The sequence below is a fragment of the Tympanuchus pallidicinctus genome, unplaced genomic scaffold (assembly GCF_026119805.1).
Source record: "Tympanuchus pallidicinctus isolate F22 unplaced genomic scaffold, pur_lepc_1.0 scaffold3, whole genome shotgun sequence".
In the NCBI taxonomy this organism is placed as follows: Eukaryota; Metazoa; Chordata; class Aves; order Galliformes; family Phasianidae; genus Tympanuchus; species Tympanuchus pallidicinctus.
Window position 1 is genome coordinate 37,391,289 of NW_026294747.1, and position 20,072 is coordinate 37,411,360.

The 20,072-nt window shown below is 47.0% G+C and overlaps 1 protein-coding gene and 1 long non-coding RNA gene across 2 annotated transcripts; one reads left to right on the forward strand and one right to left on the reverse strand.

Annotated features, from left to right (window-relative positions):
- The first annotated feature begins 60 nt into the window (after positions 1–60).
- On the forward strand, positions 61–4,944 carry LOC128086978 (uncharacterized). The gene is made up of 2 exons (XR_008209620.1): positions 61–317; positions 655–4,944. It is a non-coding gene; the product is annotated as an uncharacterized LOC128086978 (long non-coding RNA).
- Positions 4,895–19,656, reverse strand: TMED10 (transmembrane p24 trafficking protein 10). The gene is made up of 5 exons (XM_052696066.1): positions 19,407–19,656; positions 15,494–15,614; positions 11,086–11,159; positions 7,018–7,144; positions 4,895–6,518 (listed from the first exon to the last, which is right to left on the reverse strand). Exons 1-5 carry the CDS (start codon positions 19,620–19,622, stop codon positions 6,397–6,399), a joined length of 660 nt encoding a protein of 219 aa, XP_052552026.1. The 5' UTR covers positions 19,623–19,656; the 3' UTR covers positions 4,895–6,396.
- Between the last annotated feature and the right edge of the window lie 416 nt (positions 19,657–20,072).

Below are 20,072 nucleotides of genomic sequence, written 5' to 3' on the forward strand. Positions count from 1 at the left end.
TGCCGCCCGCCGACCTCCGCGCTCCCGCCCCCGCCGGCCCGAGGCGGGAGCCGCTCGGTGAGCGTGGCCGCGGGGCGGACCGGCCTTCCGGCGGGGCCCTGCGGGGCCGGCCGGAGCCCGGCGGCGCTTCGCTCCGGGTCGGGTCCGCTCCACGCGGGGAGCGGCTGCGAGGCTCCGGGCCCGTCGAGCAGCTCCTGGGTGGAGCGGTCGGTCTGTCTCCTTCGAAGCCGAGCCTTGAGGACTGCTTTATCGGAAACGTTGATAAACGTTCTCTGAAGTACCCGATTCGTGTCCAAAAGAAGGTCATTATCAGACGCGTACCAGCTTTCCTTTTTCCTTACTGTAATACACACTAGTGCAGGTTTTTGAAAAAATATTTTTTCCTGGGAGAACTTGATGATAAACTGCAGTTGTGTGCCGAGCTTAGACAGCTGCCCCAAAGATGAGGGCAGCTGTGATGAACTCGCACTTCTCACTGCAAATGACACCCATCCCTTGCTGTGCCACTCCTGATCTGTGGTGTTTTTCTCTATCTGAGATGAAAAACTGAAAACTTAGTAGATAGCATTATAAAGACAGAAGTGCAATAACTGCTCTGTTAGAAGAAGATATTGGCAACCTTCACCTTAAGTAAACGATCCATTTTCTTCATAGCTGATGCCGGTGTTTTGTTTTCAAAGCTCTACAGCCACCGCTACAGATCAGAAGGCTGTTTCATGATGAGAAAAAAAAGTCACTTCTGGGTACCTGACCCCGCAGTCACAGAGGATTTCAGGAGCTGAGGTGTAAGTCCCTAAAACCAGGCACAACAGAGCAGGTTGACTTCCATCTCACACCTTGGGAAAGGCTGTTATTGCTCAGTGTGAATCAAAGGGGGGTGCACCTTACAAAGCCATTCTGCATTTCCATTACAAACTTTTATTTTAAGAATGAATCATTTGTCCACTAAAGTTTACCTTTGCCATACCAATACTTTGTCCTTAGAAGTAGCAAAAATGGTATTACAATTTTAGGGGGAAAAAAAAGAACTTACACATGAAAAAGCTCAGATACGTTCTGCTAAGTAGGATTCCATCCTTCCACTGCAAAGAGAGTACCTTTCCAAATGCAGTATGGACCAAAAAATAATTATAATAATAAATAAAAACTGATGCTCCAAAGGCTCATGGAATTGAGATTAAAGAGCCTTGAACAGCTGTTTAACACCAGAATACTGATTGAAAAAATTAACATTCCTTTTCCATATTTGAAAAGTACAGTTATCTTGTCCATTACCTACAACCATGACATAGCTGCCATAAAATACCACAGCAGTACCTTCCACAGGTACAGCCACTGCACACATACCTCTGACTTTCCTATGCTTTAAAGAGCTGTGCAGTAAGACACGCACCAAGATGCATGTAAAGCATGCAACAGAGATGGTCTGATTTTTGGGTGGTACTGTGTGGAGCTGGGAGTCAGGCTCAATGATGGTTCCCTTGCAGGTCACTTCCAACTGAAAATATGAACAGATGCTGCCCACGGAGATTCACTGGCATATGGATGAAGAGTAGGCACTCCAATTTAACTATTTATCTATTAATTTATTTTACTAAACACTAACTGAAAGAAACCACATGGTCTAGAGGTAACATGCCATTTGTCTCTTGCTAAACATGGTACAAAGATCAATTTGGACTCAGGTACAGTGCTATTTAAAGTAAACCATAGTGAACGTGAGCCTTAGATCAAGGATGTCATTGAGGGGTTTCAGCTGTCAAGACAGTACACTGTTTACATGACTAACATAGGGAAAGTGCAGTCCACACTGAGAAGGAAGAAATGAAAAGTCATCCATGTGGTTAATTACAATTAAGACACCAACACAATGAGATCCCGGTTAAATACACACATAGCAGAATGAGCAATTAGTACGTGCTGTAGAGGTAAAGCTCTGCAGCAAACCAAACTGAAGTTGCAGTGCAGCATAGCAGGAAACTCAAAAGTGCCCTCTCCTCTGCGTGCCTCACCTGTGTGGCAGCTATGGGGATAGCGTGCCCCTGAGAACCAGGAGAACAGATCGTGTGCTTGAAGGTAACTGGACCTCCTGGTACAGCTTAGGGAAGGATCACATCATGTAGTTGGTTTTTAAACTCAGGGAAAACTACCTCAGGCATATCACTTATGAAAGGAAATAAATGAGAGCAAACCACAGAAGTGAGAACTGAGCTACGCAAGAGTAGTTCTATCCCGGCCTTTTTTGAGGAAGTTATTCAATGTTTCACTGTGAAAATTGAAATAAAACAAGTCAAACCACTTGCAACATAAGGAGTTATCAACGGCCAACGTTTTGCAGACAGTTTGTCACTTCAGCTGCAGCTGAGACAGGGCTTCTACTGCAAACAACTTCCAGCTCAAAGCAAAACAGTTTGCAAAGCAAATGCTGAACAAATGCAAAGAGTTTCTGTGTTGAGGCAAAAGCTTGGGCTCAACAGTTCCCAGGCTTACAGAAAGGTCCCAGAAATGTCAATATGTATTTTTTTTCTAAATCTCCAAGGAATGCAGGCCTCCCAGAGGCACCGCACCAGCACTGGTGGTTGTTGGGGGTAGAAACAAAAAAGGAACAAGCAAATGGGCCTGATAGAAATGCTTCAGGTGGGGTAAAGGAAGCACACAGAACTGAACTGCGATGGACTTCACATGCCCAGCTTTTTTCAACTCTAAGAAACGTACCCAGTTCAGATCTGTGCTCCCTCCTTCCCACCAAACTTTGTTTGACTTAAGCAAGTCAAACAAAGAGACTTTGTTCAATGCCGGCAGAGCTCTGACAGATTGCAGCAAGATAAGCACAGCAGAGGGCGCAGCTGAAGCGCCGAGACAAATTCATGTCATAAAACTGCAGCGGGTAAGAGACGCCTCACTGCTTTCTCCGGATCTCTGCAGCAGGACCTTATGAAACACCCGGGCAGGAATCCCCTATCGACCTTGCCAACCAGTTGGCAAACCAGTTTGAGTCAGAAGCCCCCCAGCAGCTGCTCCACAGCTAAACACACTGATCTTGCCAGTCAGGAGGCAGCACAGGTGTTGCACACTTGGGTTGTTTCTCATATCTCTGACCAAGTTGTGAGAAATGAGCAGCAGAGTGTGAAACGTTCTCCTCCCACAGCACGCACACAGCAGCTACGCTGACAGAGCAGGAGGGGAACACGGCGTTATATTGCTTACTGAGGAATGCTCACGCGCTGTGTAAGTGGTGTGATAATTAAATTGTTACTCACACTGACAAGTGGGTGGAAGAGGCTGAAAACCTCTGATGCAGTTTGCCACAGGCAATTATAGATTTACTAGCGATGCATCTGTCACACAGAAAGATGGGCTTGGACTCAAGTATCTGCAATAGCTCAACTTTAACCCACTTCCCAGAAGTAAAACGGAATGAGCAGACTGCTGTGCATCCACAGCACAGCACAGACCCACCTCCAACCTACCGCATGGGAACAGCTGTACAATTTCACATACTCAAGTATTCATCCAAGCAAGAACTTGTAGACGTTAAGCCTTATCCAAAGATCTGGGAATTTCCGCCCTAGAAATTCTGACATTACAACCCAGTTATGTAGAACTTGCAAGGCCTCAGTTCTGCCATCTGCCATCTCACTTGGTCACTGCACAACAAAAGGATCACTGGCTCAGCAGAGGTGATCTGACAGCAGAAGCAAGTAAATACCTAATCGCTCCCTTCACTAAGCATCTGTCGCTCACAAGGACTGACCCACCTGCCTGCCTATTTAAATTTTCCTCTCAAGCTCACAACTGACAGTAATTTGTCTTAACAAACCTGGGAACCGACAGTGAAAAACTGAACCTTGTGTCCTATGGTACCAGCCCTATTTCACTATCAGCCACGTGTGAAACAAGTTGGTAGTGTTTAGACCTCTCCACATAGAGGGAAGATAATTAGGAAGAATGGAGGGGAAAAAAGGAAACAAAAGGTAACTTCTACTAGCAACACCTTTTGGAATGACCAGTATTTGTTGTGCCAATCCCACTCCTAGGAGAAACCCATGCACCTGGCACCTCATCACAGTCTTAAGCTCTTAAATTCTTCAGAAATGAACTTTTGCTGGAGAAACCTGAAGGCATGCCAGGGGTCTGTGTTCCTTCTGCTTCCTGCAGAAGCCTGTAAGAAACAGCAGTCAGTAGGGACATGCACAAAGGACAACACACAAAGACAACTGAAGTGGATTTTTTTCCCCAAAGATATTTTATTAGAGAAAAATCAAAAAAATTCCCCAACCAGGCATTACAAGGTCAATCCGTATAAGCCCCCCACATCTGTTCCCCATAACCACACCAGCACAGTGAGGATCAATGTGCAGCACTACAGTGATGATACCATAACAGTCACCTGGGGAACTTAAGCCTTCACCACCATTTCTGAGAGAAAGGTATTTTTGTATTCTGATAAGGACGGGGAGAGGATGTCATAACAGATAAGACAGGGAAAGCCCCTTGCGTGGACTGTCTTTTCAACTTGTATAAAAACAAAAATCAAAAATCCTTAACAGATCTACAGGCTTCAAACTGTAAGACCTAAAGCTACCTTCAAATGACTTGTAATTCAGTCCTGTGGCATCACTGTTCTGCACTGTAACAGCTTTCAAAAGTGTACAAGGATAGCATGGATGCAAAGGGAGGGGAGTGGACTTGGATCCTTAATATAGCTTCATAAAAAAAATAAAAATTAAAAGCAGTATAAGCACTTGCCAGTAGAACAAACTACTCCAGGATCTCAGCAATGGCAAAGAAGAGACAAAGCACTAACTTATTTAGATGACTGTATGTCCTCTTTTCACCTTCTTTCCCATAGCTTCGCCCTGGACAACAGTTTCCCTCCTGGTAATAGATGAGATTCCAATTAGAAATCATGAATGCTTTTTTTTTTTTTTTTTTCTTTTTTTTCTTTTTAAAACGTGGTAGGCTGGGCCCAGGACTGCAGTAACCTTTTCCCATGTCAGAAGGGTCGAGGCACCTGAGACCAGAAAGCTGTGCTGCCAAACCATTTGCTCTGAAGAAATGCAGAGAAGGCTTAAGAATTTTAATCACTGCCTAAAAACTGCAGCATGCGAGCCCAAGAAGTTGACCTGTCTGTTTTTCCTCAGCTTTGCTTATTCAACACAACTGCATCTGGACAGCTGAGAAACAATGAATGGCTGTTTGCTCTCACTGCGGTACCGCACAGAGTAACAGTTTGGTGGAGGGCACAGTTCAGACAGCCCTCAGATGTAGCATCAGCGTGTTCCTACTCTGCACTGCTTTTCAAGTTCATTCACGTCCTTCCAACAACTCCTCTGCCAACTTGCAAAGCAATCCTTGCATCCTCAGACCTCAAAGTTGGGTATAGGCCTTTGTGCCGCACAAGGCACAGTGACAGCAGCCCACCTTGCTTTGATGTCTCAGAAAATGAGGTTCAGCCACCTGCCTGCTGAATAAATGTTATACTGTTAGATGAGAAAAGTCTCCTGCTCAATTTAAAATCAAGTTTCTTAGCATAACCTTAGCATAACTCCAATTTGCTCTGTGACTGTATCTAGCTGAAGCCTCTTCTCTGCACAAAAGGTCACCAATGACCACAGCTTTCAGAAAAACTGCTGCATCATTTTGGAACAAGAGAGGCAAATCCAACAAGAGCACATGAAATAAGGGGGCCAAGGCTGGACAGCCAATTTAAGCAAAGCAGGCTTCTTCTTCCCAAGCTCAAACGTGTTACCAAACCCTCCTTCCAAGGCTCTCCCTTCCTCCACACTGAATCATCATATGCTTAAGCGCCTTGAGCCATCAGCATAAAAACTCCAGCTCCCACGGGGAGAAACACCGAGGTCCACGACAGGGACCAAACCTTGGACCTTCCTCCAACCTCAGCCCCTGCTGGAATGATGAACCTATTATCTTGCACTCACCTTTATTTGCACGAGGCTTAGATCTCAGCTGATCAGAACGGGGAATCCCCAGCACTGCCCTGGTGCTAGCTGCACAGCACCTAATGCTGGATCAGGTGCCTCACAGTAACATTACAGTCACAGACAGATGGGAGACATCATCTAGCCAAGATTATAAGAGGAGAACAGGCAGTGCAAGAGTTGGCTGCAGCTGTCATAGAAAAATCATTTTTATTTAATCGCTGACCCAGGAATCCCCAAACCCACCACAAGCTTCCCAACCCTTAATATCCAACAGGATTTCTGAAGTCCCCAGTCTTCCAATGTTTATGCTCCCCTCCCCTTTTAGGGTTCAAGTTCCTGCAGAATAGCTCCAGTCAGTGGGTGTCATCTGTGAGATGGCTCTGGGAGGACATGGCTGGGTTCCAGCGGTGTCCAGCTGGGGCTGTGAAGATGGGGAGGAGGACTTGTTCCTTTACTCAATCAGTTTCTTGGCCTTGAAGAAACGACGCAGGTAGAATACCTGCCAGGTGGCCAGTCCAATGAGACAGCACATGGAGAAAATGCTGAAGTACAGAACCCGAGTGTTTGTTGATTCTGAAACACACAAAATACCATCACATGGGAGTTTGACATCATAAAATGCTCCTTAAGAGGGCAACGTTCCTAGGATTTTCCCTCCCCACCTCTGAAAAACTTCAGACAAGACATCGAATGACATAAAGGCACAGTTACACAAGCACCAGCAATACTTGAGAATAAATGCAGAGGGAACAATGAGAGAGACAGTGAGAGGGACAAGGTAAAATTACGGTTAAAGGGCAACACTAAATAGTACAGAATAGTTCACATTATGAACAAAGAAAACAGAAAACAAAAGGAAAAAAAAAAAAAGAAGCTTTCTAAAGTGGGCCACAAAGGACTTAGGTGACTGCTTCAGAAGAAGAGAAATATCAGAGCATTTTCCTGTACTAGAAACAGAATAAGCAGCGACCACTGGTAATTGCTTGGTCTCCAAATGCTATCCTTGTCACACATTCAGTGGAAGTGAGGGTCTTAGAGCTCCAGCCCTCTAAAGGAACACGCTGTCTCTTACCATTTGTGTCCCTCATTTCCTCTTCCCGTTTCTTCATATAGGCAAAGTCATTTACAATGGACTCTGAAAGATCCTCCAGGCGTCTCAGTTCTACTTCTAGAGGCTTCAACTTCTCCACTTTAGCAATCTAGAAAACAAGACAGTCAGACAGTCACTAAGCCAAAAATGAGAACTCCCACATGAGCTTTTACTGCCAGTTTGAACCACTCCTTCTCACATACTCCAGATCTGGGGCATCTTTCCCCTTAGGGTAACAGCTCTGCGAGCCAGAAACTACCACTGCATAAAACACTATCACTTCTCCCACCTGTTCCTTAAAGCACACTTAGGTCTACCCCTCCTACTCAACGGAGAAGCACAGTACGCATACATGCACATTTCTTCCTTATTCAGCCTGAAGTTGGTTTATTCAGTTTGCTTTTGATGAGTGGGTAGAAGAGCCTGCCACATGGCTAAACCTCTACTGAACAGAAGACCAAGATACAAGTGACTGTCACTTGCACACATGTGCAGCACAGTTATACATGCACACTGCCTATTAGCATTGAGACTCACATGCTCACAGGGCTAAATGTTGTCATGTGTACCAGAAAGTCAGGCCAGCCTGAGTCCTGACAGCAGTGGTTTGATTACATCCACAGACACTCAGGGCTTTTGTAGTTTTACTGTTAACCTCGAGGCCAGCAGAGCAGAGCCACTCTGAGCAGAGATCACACAGCCACAATGTACTCCACCAGATGACGCTGTTGGAATATGTATGAGATGGGTTCCATTTAAGCCAGCGTAAAAAATTAAAAAGCTTCCCTTCATAAAAGCTGGTTTTATGGGACATCATTTTTGTGCAGATCATGCAACCTGCAAGTTACAGGCTTGTATCTAAGAGAAAAATCAACAGGAAATTCAATTAGCACAGTCCACAACAGTAACTGTTTGAAGTTGAACGTATAAGCTCAATTTTGTCCCAGTCGAGGCCATCACCGGACTAAACCTTAGGTAAAGTTGGTGACACAAGCACAGCACAAAGGGAAGCTAACTGCAGATCCTGCCACTATTACAATATATGTTCTGGATAACACTGTTTTTTGTGTAGAATTTGTCACTACTTATGAATGCCCCCACCAGGAACGACAGACACCATGTCATAACATCACACAGTGCAAGAAAGACACGCGACAGAAAATGAATGGTGCATGTTTGGGTCAGGCTGGCTCTGAAGCACTGGTCTCACCACCGTGACTCAGGAACGAGGCCAGGATGGCATCTCCCCGTGGTCCAGACACTCTCAGGCAGCCAATAGATGGCGCTCGGGGAGCGGGCATCCCAAAACGTTGCCGCTGGAAACAGTCCCAGGTTTCAGAACCGACCTGAAGAGGCACTCACGACCAGGACACTGCTAGCTAATCAAACACTTCACTGAAGGGTCTTCACATGACACACGGAACTTGGGACGCAGCAGGCCCTCAAGCAGTCATCTGAGTATTTTTATGCTGAGGTGAGCTTTGTATTACAGTTCTGCCAACACAGCAGAATCAATTTGGAGTGCACGTATGAGGAGGTAGTGGGAAATGGTAGATTAAAATCTTTCTAATCCTCCTGTCTTCAAGTCAAGAGGCTGTACGGATGAAACTCTGGGGCCTGGATTCATACTTGTTAGCTGAGCTTTGCTGAAGAATCAGCACTAGCAGAAATATGCCTATGGCCTGCACTCTGCTGTAGCATGCACAAGGAAGGCCCCAGGCACCACTGCTGACAAAGTCACTAGCAGAGCAGCTCCATTATCCTCCCAGATGGTGCTTTCATATTCACAGAAGGCTAGAAAGGTCCACTGGGAGAAACTTGGGCCTGCTTGCTCCATTCTGCACTCCCTTCAGCTACTCTTCATATGTATAGGTAGAAACACTGGATAGCTAATTTCAGTACTCTCAGATAGAAACTTTCTTGTCTCTAGCGCAGCCAACGTGCACAGCTGCTCCAAGAGTTTGTAAGAAGCCCCCCAGGCCTCGTGACAGTGAAACACCATCCTGGAAGGCACAAGAACATCTGGGCCAGCGTAACAACTGAGGCAACAAGGCCACTGAGCTTCTCAGTGAGGCCTCTTAAATATGCAAAGCCTAACTCCCTAGCATAGAGAGACCATGGGCAAGAATCAACAAGTTGCAGACCTGCAAGGGAACCTCAATCCCCAAGCCTTCCTGGTGTTCTCTGAAGAGACCTTTCACTTTTTCCTACCCTCATTTCTACATACTGAATGGAGAAAACCGCATTTCCCTACCTCAGAGAACTAAGGTGCTGGCAATGCCATGCAGCAGGTCATTAAGATTTCCTAGCCTTAACATCACCAAGTTGCTTTGCCCCAAGAGTATCTGCAGCTATGAAAGCTTACGAAGCCAGACTGAGACACTATCCCTTCTCCCACTGCCTATGTCCACACACAAGCAGGTCAGCATCACTGACCTTCAATCAACACTCTTCATCAATTCCTTAGCAGTTCAGCAAAGGGAACTGAAGGGGAGGGCAGATCACTGATGCAAGGACACAAACATCGTAAACAAGAGGCCCAAAAAAGACAGCAATTCCAGGACAGAACTCTGGGCAACAGTCCTCCCCGAGACCTTGCAACACCCAAAGGTCCTCAAAAAAATCAAGAATGCCTGCTAGCAATGTCTGCAATCAAGTGGGGCTGCAAGTCTAAACTCTTCTTTTCCCATGTTTGTCCCTGGATCTTTACCTTTGGTATAATTGCACTGGAAACAAGAGTAATGCATACTTCATACTTGCTTTTACGCAAGGTTTTATCAGTACAACCAATAAGTTGTACCAAACAGGACCTTTCTGTTGAAACAATGCTTCTAGGTAACACTCCTCCTCCTTAATGAGGACTACCCTAATGTACCTCAAGAGGTACCTCACACTACCCTGATGGAACTCAAGAGTATGCTGCAGGGTTGATTTAGAGAGATTCTGTAAATGCAGTCGCCAGAATCTTCCCAGTTAAACTCTCAGGGGTCACCCTGTAAGACTTCAACGTCTTGTAATACTTCAACAGCTGGTTTAGCCAGGCAGTTGGCACAACGACTGCTTTGCTCTTTCCTGACCCCAAGCGGTTTTTATTCTTCATGTAGGACGAGCTCCAGCCAGGGATGAACAGCTTCTCCAAAACACAAAAGGATATAAAAACTCCTGCCCAACCATCTGAGAAGTTCATTAGTTTTCTAATTGTTCCTATATGCAGTGCCCTTTGCTAGCAGCTTTCTATTCTCAGACATCTCCCAGTCTGTTTTAAGCAGTGAGCGTGGCAAACATTTGCAGGAACTTTTCTCCACTAACAACTCCAATTTCCTCAGGCACAGACTCTTCTGGAAGCTTATTGACCCCAAATTCCAGCAAGCAAAAAACATAGCAGCAGTCATCAAAATTCAGCATCCAAACCAGCCAGAGACTGTCCCAGCCACAAAGCAATTGCTATTCTGCACAGCTGCTCCTGAGTCTAAGAAAGCTATGTTCTGCTAAGATGTAAACATTTAAGTTTTTATGCCTGTTCCCAGTGTCACACCTTCAAACCAAACACCCATCTCACACCAACTACTGCTCTGCCAAATACCTTCACACTGATGCACTGCCAGTTCTTACACATGCACAAGTACCACTTCAGGGCTGTCACACCAGTACATCCTACAGCAAGGAAGGTAACGACAGTAACAAAGCAACCTGACCTATAAGAGGATCTGATATTAACCTAAAACGCTCTCCAAGGCTGGGGCAGGGGACACTGCACGTCTCAGTACCTCATTGCTTCTAATACCTATGCCCAGAAGCTGGGTCACACTGTCCTGGCAAAAATATTCACACATTAGGCTCTGGTTTACGGAGCCCGAATGAATTTTAGCTGATGTTTGTCATTTTTTTTTCCCCCTCTCGCATACAAAGCTTCACTAGAACAGTAGGTTGCAGACAAGCTTTCATCACCGCTGGGAAAACAGCTTCCCATCATGAGCCCCAGATCTACAAATAGCACCACGTGAGTGCTGGGAAAGGGGAGTTTGAAGAGCAGGCAGCCAGGGGACATACCTCCTCGTAGTTCTTTGCTTCAACTCCATGCTTCATATCCAGAATCACGAGCTGGTCCGGCATCCTCCCTGTTCCTGGAAGCATAATGAAAGGATTCATTGTGTGAAACAGTCAGCCTGCCAGGAAATCACCAGCTCTCCCCAGTGCTGAGAAAGGACTCTCAACATCCCGCCCCTCCATGTCTGCAGCTAACTGCGGAGGCAGCACAGTCCAACCTAAAAATACAGAGACTTCAGAATAAATCCTGGCTGAAGGAGAGCCTCCCAAAGATAATGGGAACAAGCTGTAACCAAAAGCACTAAGTATGTGTAGGATGCAAGTCGCTGTAAAAACTGCAAAGGATTAGAAGAGCAATACCAGCTGCTATGAGACAGCCTAGCTGAAGGCAAGTCACTGGGGGACTGATATTCAACTGGGAAGCCCACGTTCTTCCTTGCAGGAAGTGTACCAATAACTTATCAAGGTTACTGGGGTTGTAAATGATTTTACATTTAGACCGGAAGGAAGAAAGCTTCCATAATGGAGGAACGTGGCGTATGAGGACTGCTGACCTCCTCATGCTACAGCATCGCAGAAATTAGGGCAGCATCTTTTCCAAAATGTCTTTGTCCAGGGAATTCAGGGAATGAACTGACCAGATGTCTTAAGATCCACACTGCTAATGCAAATCTCAAGATGCCAGGAGACTAACGAAGGTTGCAGTCAACAGCACAACAGGTTAACTTGTTAACTTTTAGGGCTATAGAAGCCTATCTCTAATAGCTTTTTTGTTTGTTTGTTTTCAATGGCTACAAACTATCATATCTGGGAATACTCACAAGAAAGAAAGAAAAAAAAAAGGCTATGTATTCAAGATACTCTAAAGAATGTAGCACATCAGCTGACCTGAGTATCGTATTCCACTATACCACCCACCAAGGAAATGTCTGTACATAACACATTCCTAAATCCCAGCACTCTGAGGTATATGGATGTCCTCAGCTAGCTGCCAGAACAGCACAACGTTTGAATTCATTCACACTACAAACTTCAGAGCCTTTACCCAGGAGCATGTCCAACACTCACACTGCCTGAGGTGACTGCCAGGTGGACAATCTCTCAGTTCACAAACAAATTCAAAGTACAGGTTACACAAGGTAACTCCAGTCAGAGCTAGGAATGTATTCCAGACCTTCAATAGGGCACCTCTAAGTTTTTTCTCTACTCACCAAACAGCTCTTCCAACAACAGAGTGGAATCAGCTGCATGTTCTAGTGCTACCAGCACATGGAATAATCTCCTAGCAACACGGCCCATATCAACTACAAACTATTACTTAGATTTCCTAGGTTTCCCAAGTTCCTAGGTTTCCTCAAACTCAGCTGTTTGAGGAGTCTAATGGATAAACTAGGATTAGGATGGAACTCTTTGGTTTTCTTATACAAGGTCAGATACCGCAAGAATAAACTTAAAACCCAGCACTGTTCTTGAACAGACACGTCGACTACAACCACCCAGTGCTCCTTTCTCCAGCCAACAAGCTTTGACCACCTACGCCTTATATCATCATGCCTGGAGACTGGTAGGCAGGGTGGCCAACAGTAGCTGCAGAAAAGAAATGCAAAGCACACAGTTTCGATGAGAGGTTTTTTCTATGTTTAAACTACAGCAACTCAGGGGGACAGCTGGAGCTTCCAGGAAGGAACGAGAAAAGATGAATAGGCCAGCAAACAGGAAAACAGAACTGGAAGGATTCAGTTGTCAGGCTGGAAGGGAGAGATGCCAGGAGGCAGAAAGAAAGCATTAAAAATGAGAGCTGCTGGGTGCAAAGGGGCGGAAAGCAGACGTTCTGCATGAGGTTAACATTGTTGGGGATTGTCCTGGAAAAACCGAAGCTGCACTTCTAGAAGTGTTCTGAGCTTCCCTTAAGCCTGTCAGATCCTCAGTAACTCCCTGCTCCTCCTGCAGCTGGTGCTCACCAGAGCAGAGCAGATCAGCAGCAAAGGAAAAACAAATAGTAACTACCAGAGGTCTTGAACTAAACTAACCAGCTGATACCCACATCTCCCACTTGTAAGTGTTCAAGAGGCCATCTCAAACAAGCACAGAGCTGTTTCCTGGCAGACAAAGGAAGCTCCTAATTTGCCAAGTCAAAGGATAAACAAGATAGTCGAACTGCATGTCAAAAATGTTTCGCAGAGAAATGGCAGAATAAATAAGTCATTAAACACGAGGTTGGGAAACTAAAGATTACAGAATGAGCAGAGAATTAAAGATGGAGCAGGCCTTTTAGCCTGGGGTGTAGTGGTAGGACAAAGAGTAACAGCTTTAAACTAGAAGAGGGTAAGTTTGGATTCAAGAAGCACCCTAAGACCTCCTGCACTCTCATAACATGTACCTTCTACACAGCATCTCCTTCTCACTTCTTCTTCCTTATTTCTGTGGTTAAGGATTGAGAAATCCCAGTTGCTTAGATCCTTCAGGGCCCAACGGCTCCAGGCTTCCTCTACCAACAGTTCTCCTCTGCCAGTACTCCACCAACATCCTCCTTAGCTGGAGCACTAAAAGTCCTGATTGCCTACTTGAAGAAACTATGAAAAAACAAAACTTTTTGAAGAGAAACACGGGGAGAAAAAAGATCTCAGTCAGTTTTCTCATTCCCCTGCCTGCATTATAGAGGAGCAAGGCACCTCTTGCTACATGGCTACTTCTTCCGAATCGACCTAATCAAATCCGGCAGACGATCAGGCCTCACGGTTCTACCACACTTATTTCAATATTTTTGTGATACCCACTACAGGTATGGAAATCAGAACATCTCCATCATGCAGTATGTATCATTAGCAAGGATTATGCCCCCCAAAAAAAAGAAACTGGTAGCTCAAAGGGACCTAAAGAGAAAGCCTTCAGAAGAGGATCCAGCTGCTGAATTGAACAGCTCTAGATTTTGGCACTTTGATCCCCCACTGGTCACCAAGTAAAGCTGGACTTAGAAATATTTTTCCTCATTGGGACCAAAAGCTTTAATATAAGCTTCCAACAAGACAGGGCAGCCAAGGAACAAACCTTTGATAGAATCAAAAGAGCTGTTGAGAAGCTCAGTCTAGGCAAGAAACCCCTGGTCACAAGCACTGAAAGTCTAGACACAGCTAAAGAAAGAAACCTTTCCCACTTCATTGTGTGACCACACAGAAGCTAGAAAGGATTTATTGGACTGTCTGGAGACCTCCCAAACACCCAGGTGTTGGACAGTACATAGCAGGAGTGACTCTCCCATATGAGTCACTAGCACCTGCATGTCTTGATGTGTTAAGGAACACTGAGAAGCCCTACCTTTGCAGTGAAATAAAAGCAAAACTCTGAGCACTTAGAGTCACCATTTCATCTGAAAAACACGATAGAAGAGGTGCTACAAGCCAGATGTCTCTTAATAAAAGATACCTTTCTGTATCTGACAAGTTCTCTTCAGCTTGCAAACTATTTGCATGTCATACATGGAGCAGAAGAGCAAAACAGATGCTGCATTTCAAGAGATACGAGGAATGCTGCTAGTGACTGCTCTGTAAAGAACTTTGAGATCTTCTAAGATAAGACATGGGAGAAGTGGCTCCAGGGAGCAGAACTCCAACAGTGACGGTGAAAAGATACAAGCACCTACAGACTTGCACATACTCAAAGCAAACCAGACTGGAGCCTATGTCAGCTGCTTTCAGCACATCTGTCCTGAAGCTGAGCCCAGCCACTCAAAGCAGCACATGCGTCACGCTCAAAGGAAACGAGCCTCAGTGCTCGTTAGGCAACCATCCCTGCAGCACAAAGGCAATACTGACGTCCTGCTCATTTCCTCTTCCCTTTACTGACCGCTCAGCAGCTATGGGTGCAAATGAAGGCCACGCTCTTTGATACACACACAGGAACTCCAGAAAACAGCTGCTAGCCTAACAGGATTGCTGCAAAATACACATTCTATTGAGATTACATTCTACCAAAGGAGAGGAGTGGGTCAACATGACATAAAAGCTATGTCCCGGAGATGAGGGTATTCTGCTTTGTCCTTGCTTGACTGCAGGATGGCAGGAACCATGAAAAGAACAAGAGAGGTGTGTTTTGCTCCTTGCTACCACCATTCATAGCAACTGCGGTAACCTGTGTAGGAGGAACACAATTCCCCTTTCTTTTTCCTGTTACAGAAGAAACCTGAGCACTCTACACAACAGCCACAGAGGAATACTTAACTTCCAAATGCAACACAGACAGCAGATATTCTGCACCATGGAGAATACACACAAACTCCTGAAACACAGCTTTAAAAGACAAGATGTTCTGCAGACTATGCTCAGGATAACTTTACACATTCCACTAACCCAAACATCCACATCTACACCAACTTCATTAGAAGGTGAAGGCAGCCAGTGGTTCTTTCACTTACCCACAGGAAGCTTGCTCTCAAAGCAGGCCTCAAACATGTCATAGTCTTCAGTGGTAAAGGCAAACTTGCCCTTAGTAGCATCCTCTTTAGCATACAGGATGTGCCCCGCTGAGTCAGTTATCTGTAAAAGAGATAATAAGAGTAAGGAATGCAGTTTTTCACTGCCGTAGGCTCACACTACAGAGTTTTGGCAGCGTAAGAAGTAAAAGACATCTCCTAGCCTCCCTATTGGATCAGATACTTTTCTTTTTACAGTTTTCCTCCTCCCTGGCAACTACATCAAACTCTCTCCTACTCGTCCTCACTGAGCTGACAAAGTCAGAGTGCCTCTCAGGTAATCACTGACTCTCACATTAAAACAAATATACAAAACAGACAAAAAGTAAAAGAAAACAGAACAGAAAAAGAAAACCAACCCAAAACTGAAAGCCACACTAATTTCTTTTCCTCTTATGACAGCTGAATACAGACTACCTTTAGGAACTCTAGATGTATGAAGTGTCAACCACTGCCTTCTTTCTGCAAATAAAATTTATAAATTCCCATAGTAACAAATACAGAGAAGTCTTATGTACAAAAAAAGACTAATTTCCTACAGGATGAGATGGAGAAAGGCACATCTATTTCTCCAGAAATGAATGATCTGCGCAGCCCTGAGTTACGCAAGGTCTGAGTGCCAGCATCCACAACAGTCAGTTCAGAGGACAATTCAGACTGCACAGACAGAATAATGACTGCTTTGCACCACATCTATGAAACTACTAAGAATAGGTAAAAACAGCGCGTCTGTAAAAATGCTTCAACCAAGAGTTAAAAAAAAAAGACACACACTACGTGGCACAGGCTTGAGAATTACCGTGCCCAATGAGGAGGTCCAATCAGATGAAATACATTGACCAACAAGTTGGGTGAAAAAAAAGAAGGTATTACAAAACCGTGTGAAAATCAACAGCATGCTTCCCACTGGAATGTATCCCAGTTTCCCTCAACAGATACGTTTGAAAAGCTTGGAACTAATTTCAAAAGCACAGAATACAGAGGTACACAAAGTATTCTGTGTACAAGGAGGATAGGTTGGCCATTTTCCTTCCCTCCACCTTAAACAGAAGAACAACTGTGCAATCTAACAACTTGTTTCCCCATGAGAAATAAAACAAACCATACAGAAAAGCTACATACCTAACACAATTTTTGGGAAACACTCCAGTTTTCCTACCCGAGCATCCAATTAACTCCCCAGAGGACACTGAGGCCTACCTCCTACTAAGATTCGGAACCTCCTGATAACAAGAGCTGCTGCACTAGACAAAAGAAATAATAAACCCTCAAGCCTTCAGGTGTAAGGCAGTAGGAAAAAACTTCCTATACATAGAGTATTTCATAATTGCCTGTTACAGGTTTTGTTGTGGCTTCCCCTGCGCCATGTGGCATTTGTCAGCATCTGAGAACAACACAGAGCACTGCTGTGGTGTAGCACTGCAGTTCCTTTCCAGAGCTCTACCCGTACTGAAGCAGCATGCAGATACACATCCGCCCAACGCAGGCAGGCACAGGCAGCTGTGCTGCTGTTCTCCTTGCAGCACAGACTGTATCCTGCTTGGAAGCCACCAAACTACTGGAAGCATTTAGCTCAAGCGAGCAGGTTCTTCTGCAGTGCAGGACTGCCTGCATTTGGTCGTGGCAAAAGAGCTTAGATTCTGGTCACTGCACACCGTTCAGCAGTGTAGTCCTGATTAACCAAGATACTGATGGTGTATCTGGGCTGATATCGTATCGTCTGCACAGTGGGTTCTCAGTCCCAAGAATGGCGACAAGGACACTGTAAAGAAAACTTTCAGATGACCCCATTATGTTGCTCCCTTGGGGCTTTCCATAGACCAGAGCTAATCTTTAGCTAGAGGATATCGTGCAGCTTAATCAGTTTCTGTCCTTTATAGTTCTAGCAGTACCCTGCTCATAAAAAGGATTTCAGACAGCCAAAGCTCTGCTATCTGCTTCCATCAATATTGAATGCTGTTACCCAAATCAGCCAAATGTCCATTCATCTGGGCCCGCGGGGGTGGGAGAAGCTGCTAATAGCCCAGCCAGAACACTTGAGGGGGAGAGGCTGTCCTGAAAAGGATTGTTCATGATATTCAAACGTTATTTACAGTAACACAACCCTCCACAGACACGGCATTGTTCGCCCTTGACAAACAGCCCAGCAATTCCCCAAGCCACCAGTCCCAACAATGGCACTGACGCACGTGACCGGGCCTGAGCAAGACGTCAGCCACCCATGGGCCTCCCTCCTGGAGCCAGCTGGCAGATTGCGCGGATTCCTCCCAAACAGAGGGTGCCACTGTTAGTGTTGGAGCATCACAAACACAAAGCTCAGCCCATGGACAGGAACCATACCGAACACAGCCAAAATTAACTACCAGCCGCCTACGCTCCATGGCCAATCCAGGGATTGCAGCCAGCTGTCTAGTGTGGGGGGAGCGAGACCACCTGCAGGTACGATGCCCACAACTAACCTTCCCACAGAAAAAAAAGACACAAAGAAAAAGCAGGATGCACCCAGCCCAGGGGCTGCAGCACTTCCAGCAGGTCCAGCGGCTGGGAGCCATCACATACCTGAGCCGTAAGAACGGGAGAAGGAATAGCATGGACTCATTTCTCTTTTGTAGCTTTTTGGAATACTACAGGACATTTATTTATTTTACATCAAATTGATTTTAGAGCTCCTTCTGTGAGCACTCCTGTTTGGATAACTGCTTCAGCAGCAAAGCCCGACTCCAGAATGGGATTTACTGCCTTGCCACCTGCTAAGACCACTATAAAAAAAGGCAAGGTTTGGAGGAGATGCAGCTATAGCAGTACAACAGGCAATGAGGGTTCCTGACAAGAGAGGCAGGCATATGGCACTCAAGCGGAAATACATACACCTTAGCAGGCAAACATTAGAGCAAGACTGTAAAGCATTATGTATGTAAGCTGTATGTCCGTCTATACACAAACTTCCTCTTACAAATGATGTAAGATAGCAGAAAAAATATATTAAAAAAGAAAAAGGCTTCCAGAGCAGCGTGCTCTGTCCTTAATCAAACACAGCAGCCAACCTCACAATGCCTCCAAGCATCTGAGTGCAGTGCTGGAGAGGCAGCCTGGTTTCAGCAGCTATTCTACTCTCACCGTGTAACACAGCCACTTCTGAGCCCTGAGCAGCCCACCCCGTCAGCAAGTGCTGTGTGGTAACTTCTGAAGGCTGTGGGAGCTTTGACAAAGACTAAAGGCACACAGAGAGCTGTTAACAACCGATGACGGCGCAGCAGGCCTTACATAACTAGCTGGGAAATCTGAAGAAATGCAGGTTGTAGGCAGAAATACTCGAGGTGTGTTTTAACAGCTGCTCGTCACATCGACAGGAACATTCTCAACGCTGTTCAGCCTTCCCCTGCGCCGCAGAGAGGTGCTTTAGGCCGTACCCTGATAGCTCCTTCTGCCGTGCCAGCGGCGGAAAGCGAGAGTACGTCACTAAGCCCCGTGAGCCGCCCGGCTAAGCTCAGCACGACTGCACAAGGGGCGTTCCAGACCCCCTCCCCACTGCTCCCTGCCCACGCCGCACAGCACGAGGCAGCTCCGCGAGAGCCACGTCACCGCGGTCCTTCCCCCCGCCCGGTGCCAATCAGCGCCGGCCCGGCGCAGCGCACGGCCCCGCACCGCGGGCCGGGCCGGGCCGGGCCCCGCTCACCCCGGGAGCGGCCCCACGCACGGAGCGCCGTCCGGACGCAGCCTCCCCGCCGCCCCGCTCCGGTGCGTCAGCGCAGCGCGGCCCGGCCCGGCCCGGCCCGGCGCAGCGGGGCGGGACCTCCACGCCGCCCTCCGCCCGCCCGCCCCCGGCCCGTTCCTTCGGGCGCCGCCGTAGCCGCACCTTGAGGTTGGCGGAGGGGCCGCTGGAAGAGCCCGGCGGGGCGCCGATCTCGTACTCGCCCGTGACCAGCGTGTCGCGGTGGATCTCCTCCCGCAGGCACTTCCGCGCCTTGCCGGGCAGCTGGAAGGAGATGGGCCGCGCCGGGCCCGCCAGAAGCAGCAGCGCCAGCAGCGGGGCCAGCCTGAGGCGGGGGCGGCCGGGCGGCGGCAGAGGCATGGCGGCGGCTCCGGGTGCGACGGGCCGGCCTCCGCCACACGTGACCGCGCCACCGCCTGCGTCACGGCGGAGGCGCGCGGGGCGGGGCAGGGCGGCCGTTGGCGTTCGAATCTGCGCCGCGCGCGTCCGCTGAGGCGCTGAGGGGCGTGGGGCGAGCGGCCGGCGGTCCGGCCCGCGTCCCGTCAGCGTCGGTATGGGGCAGTCGGTATGGGGCAGTCGGTATGGGGCAGTCGCGCTGCTGTGTGAAAGCGCGTCTCTTACCAGCGGGCTGTGATATCGTTCAAGGAATCGTCAAAGCGCCCGTTCAGATACGGCGGTGCGCGCTAAGGATACAGGCAGGAGCTCACAGGGCTTTCCCTGCAGTTGGGTGCCTCCCAAGTCTCTCGCTGGAAGATGCACTTGCTTTTTAATTACACGCATATATATTAGAAATTCCAGAGTAATTTCTCC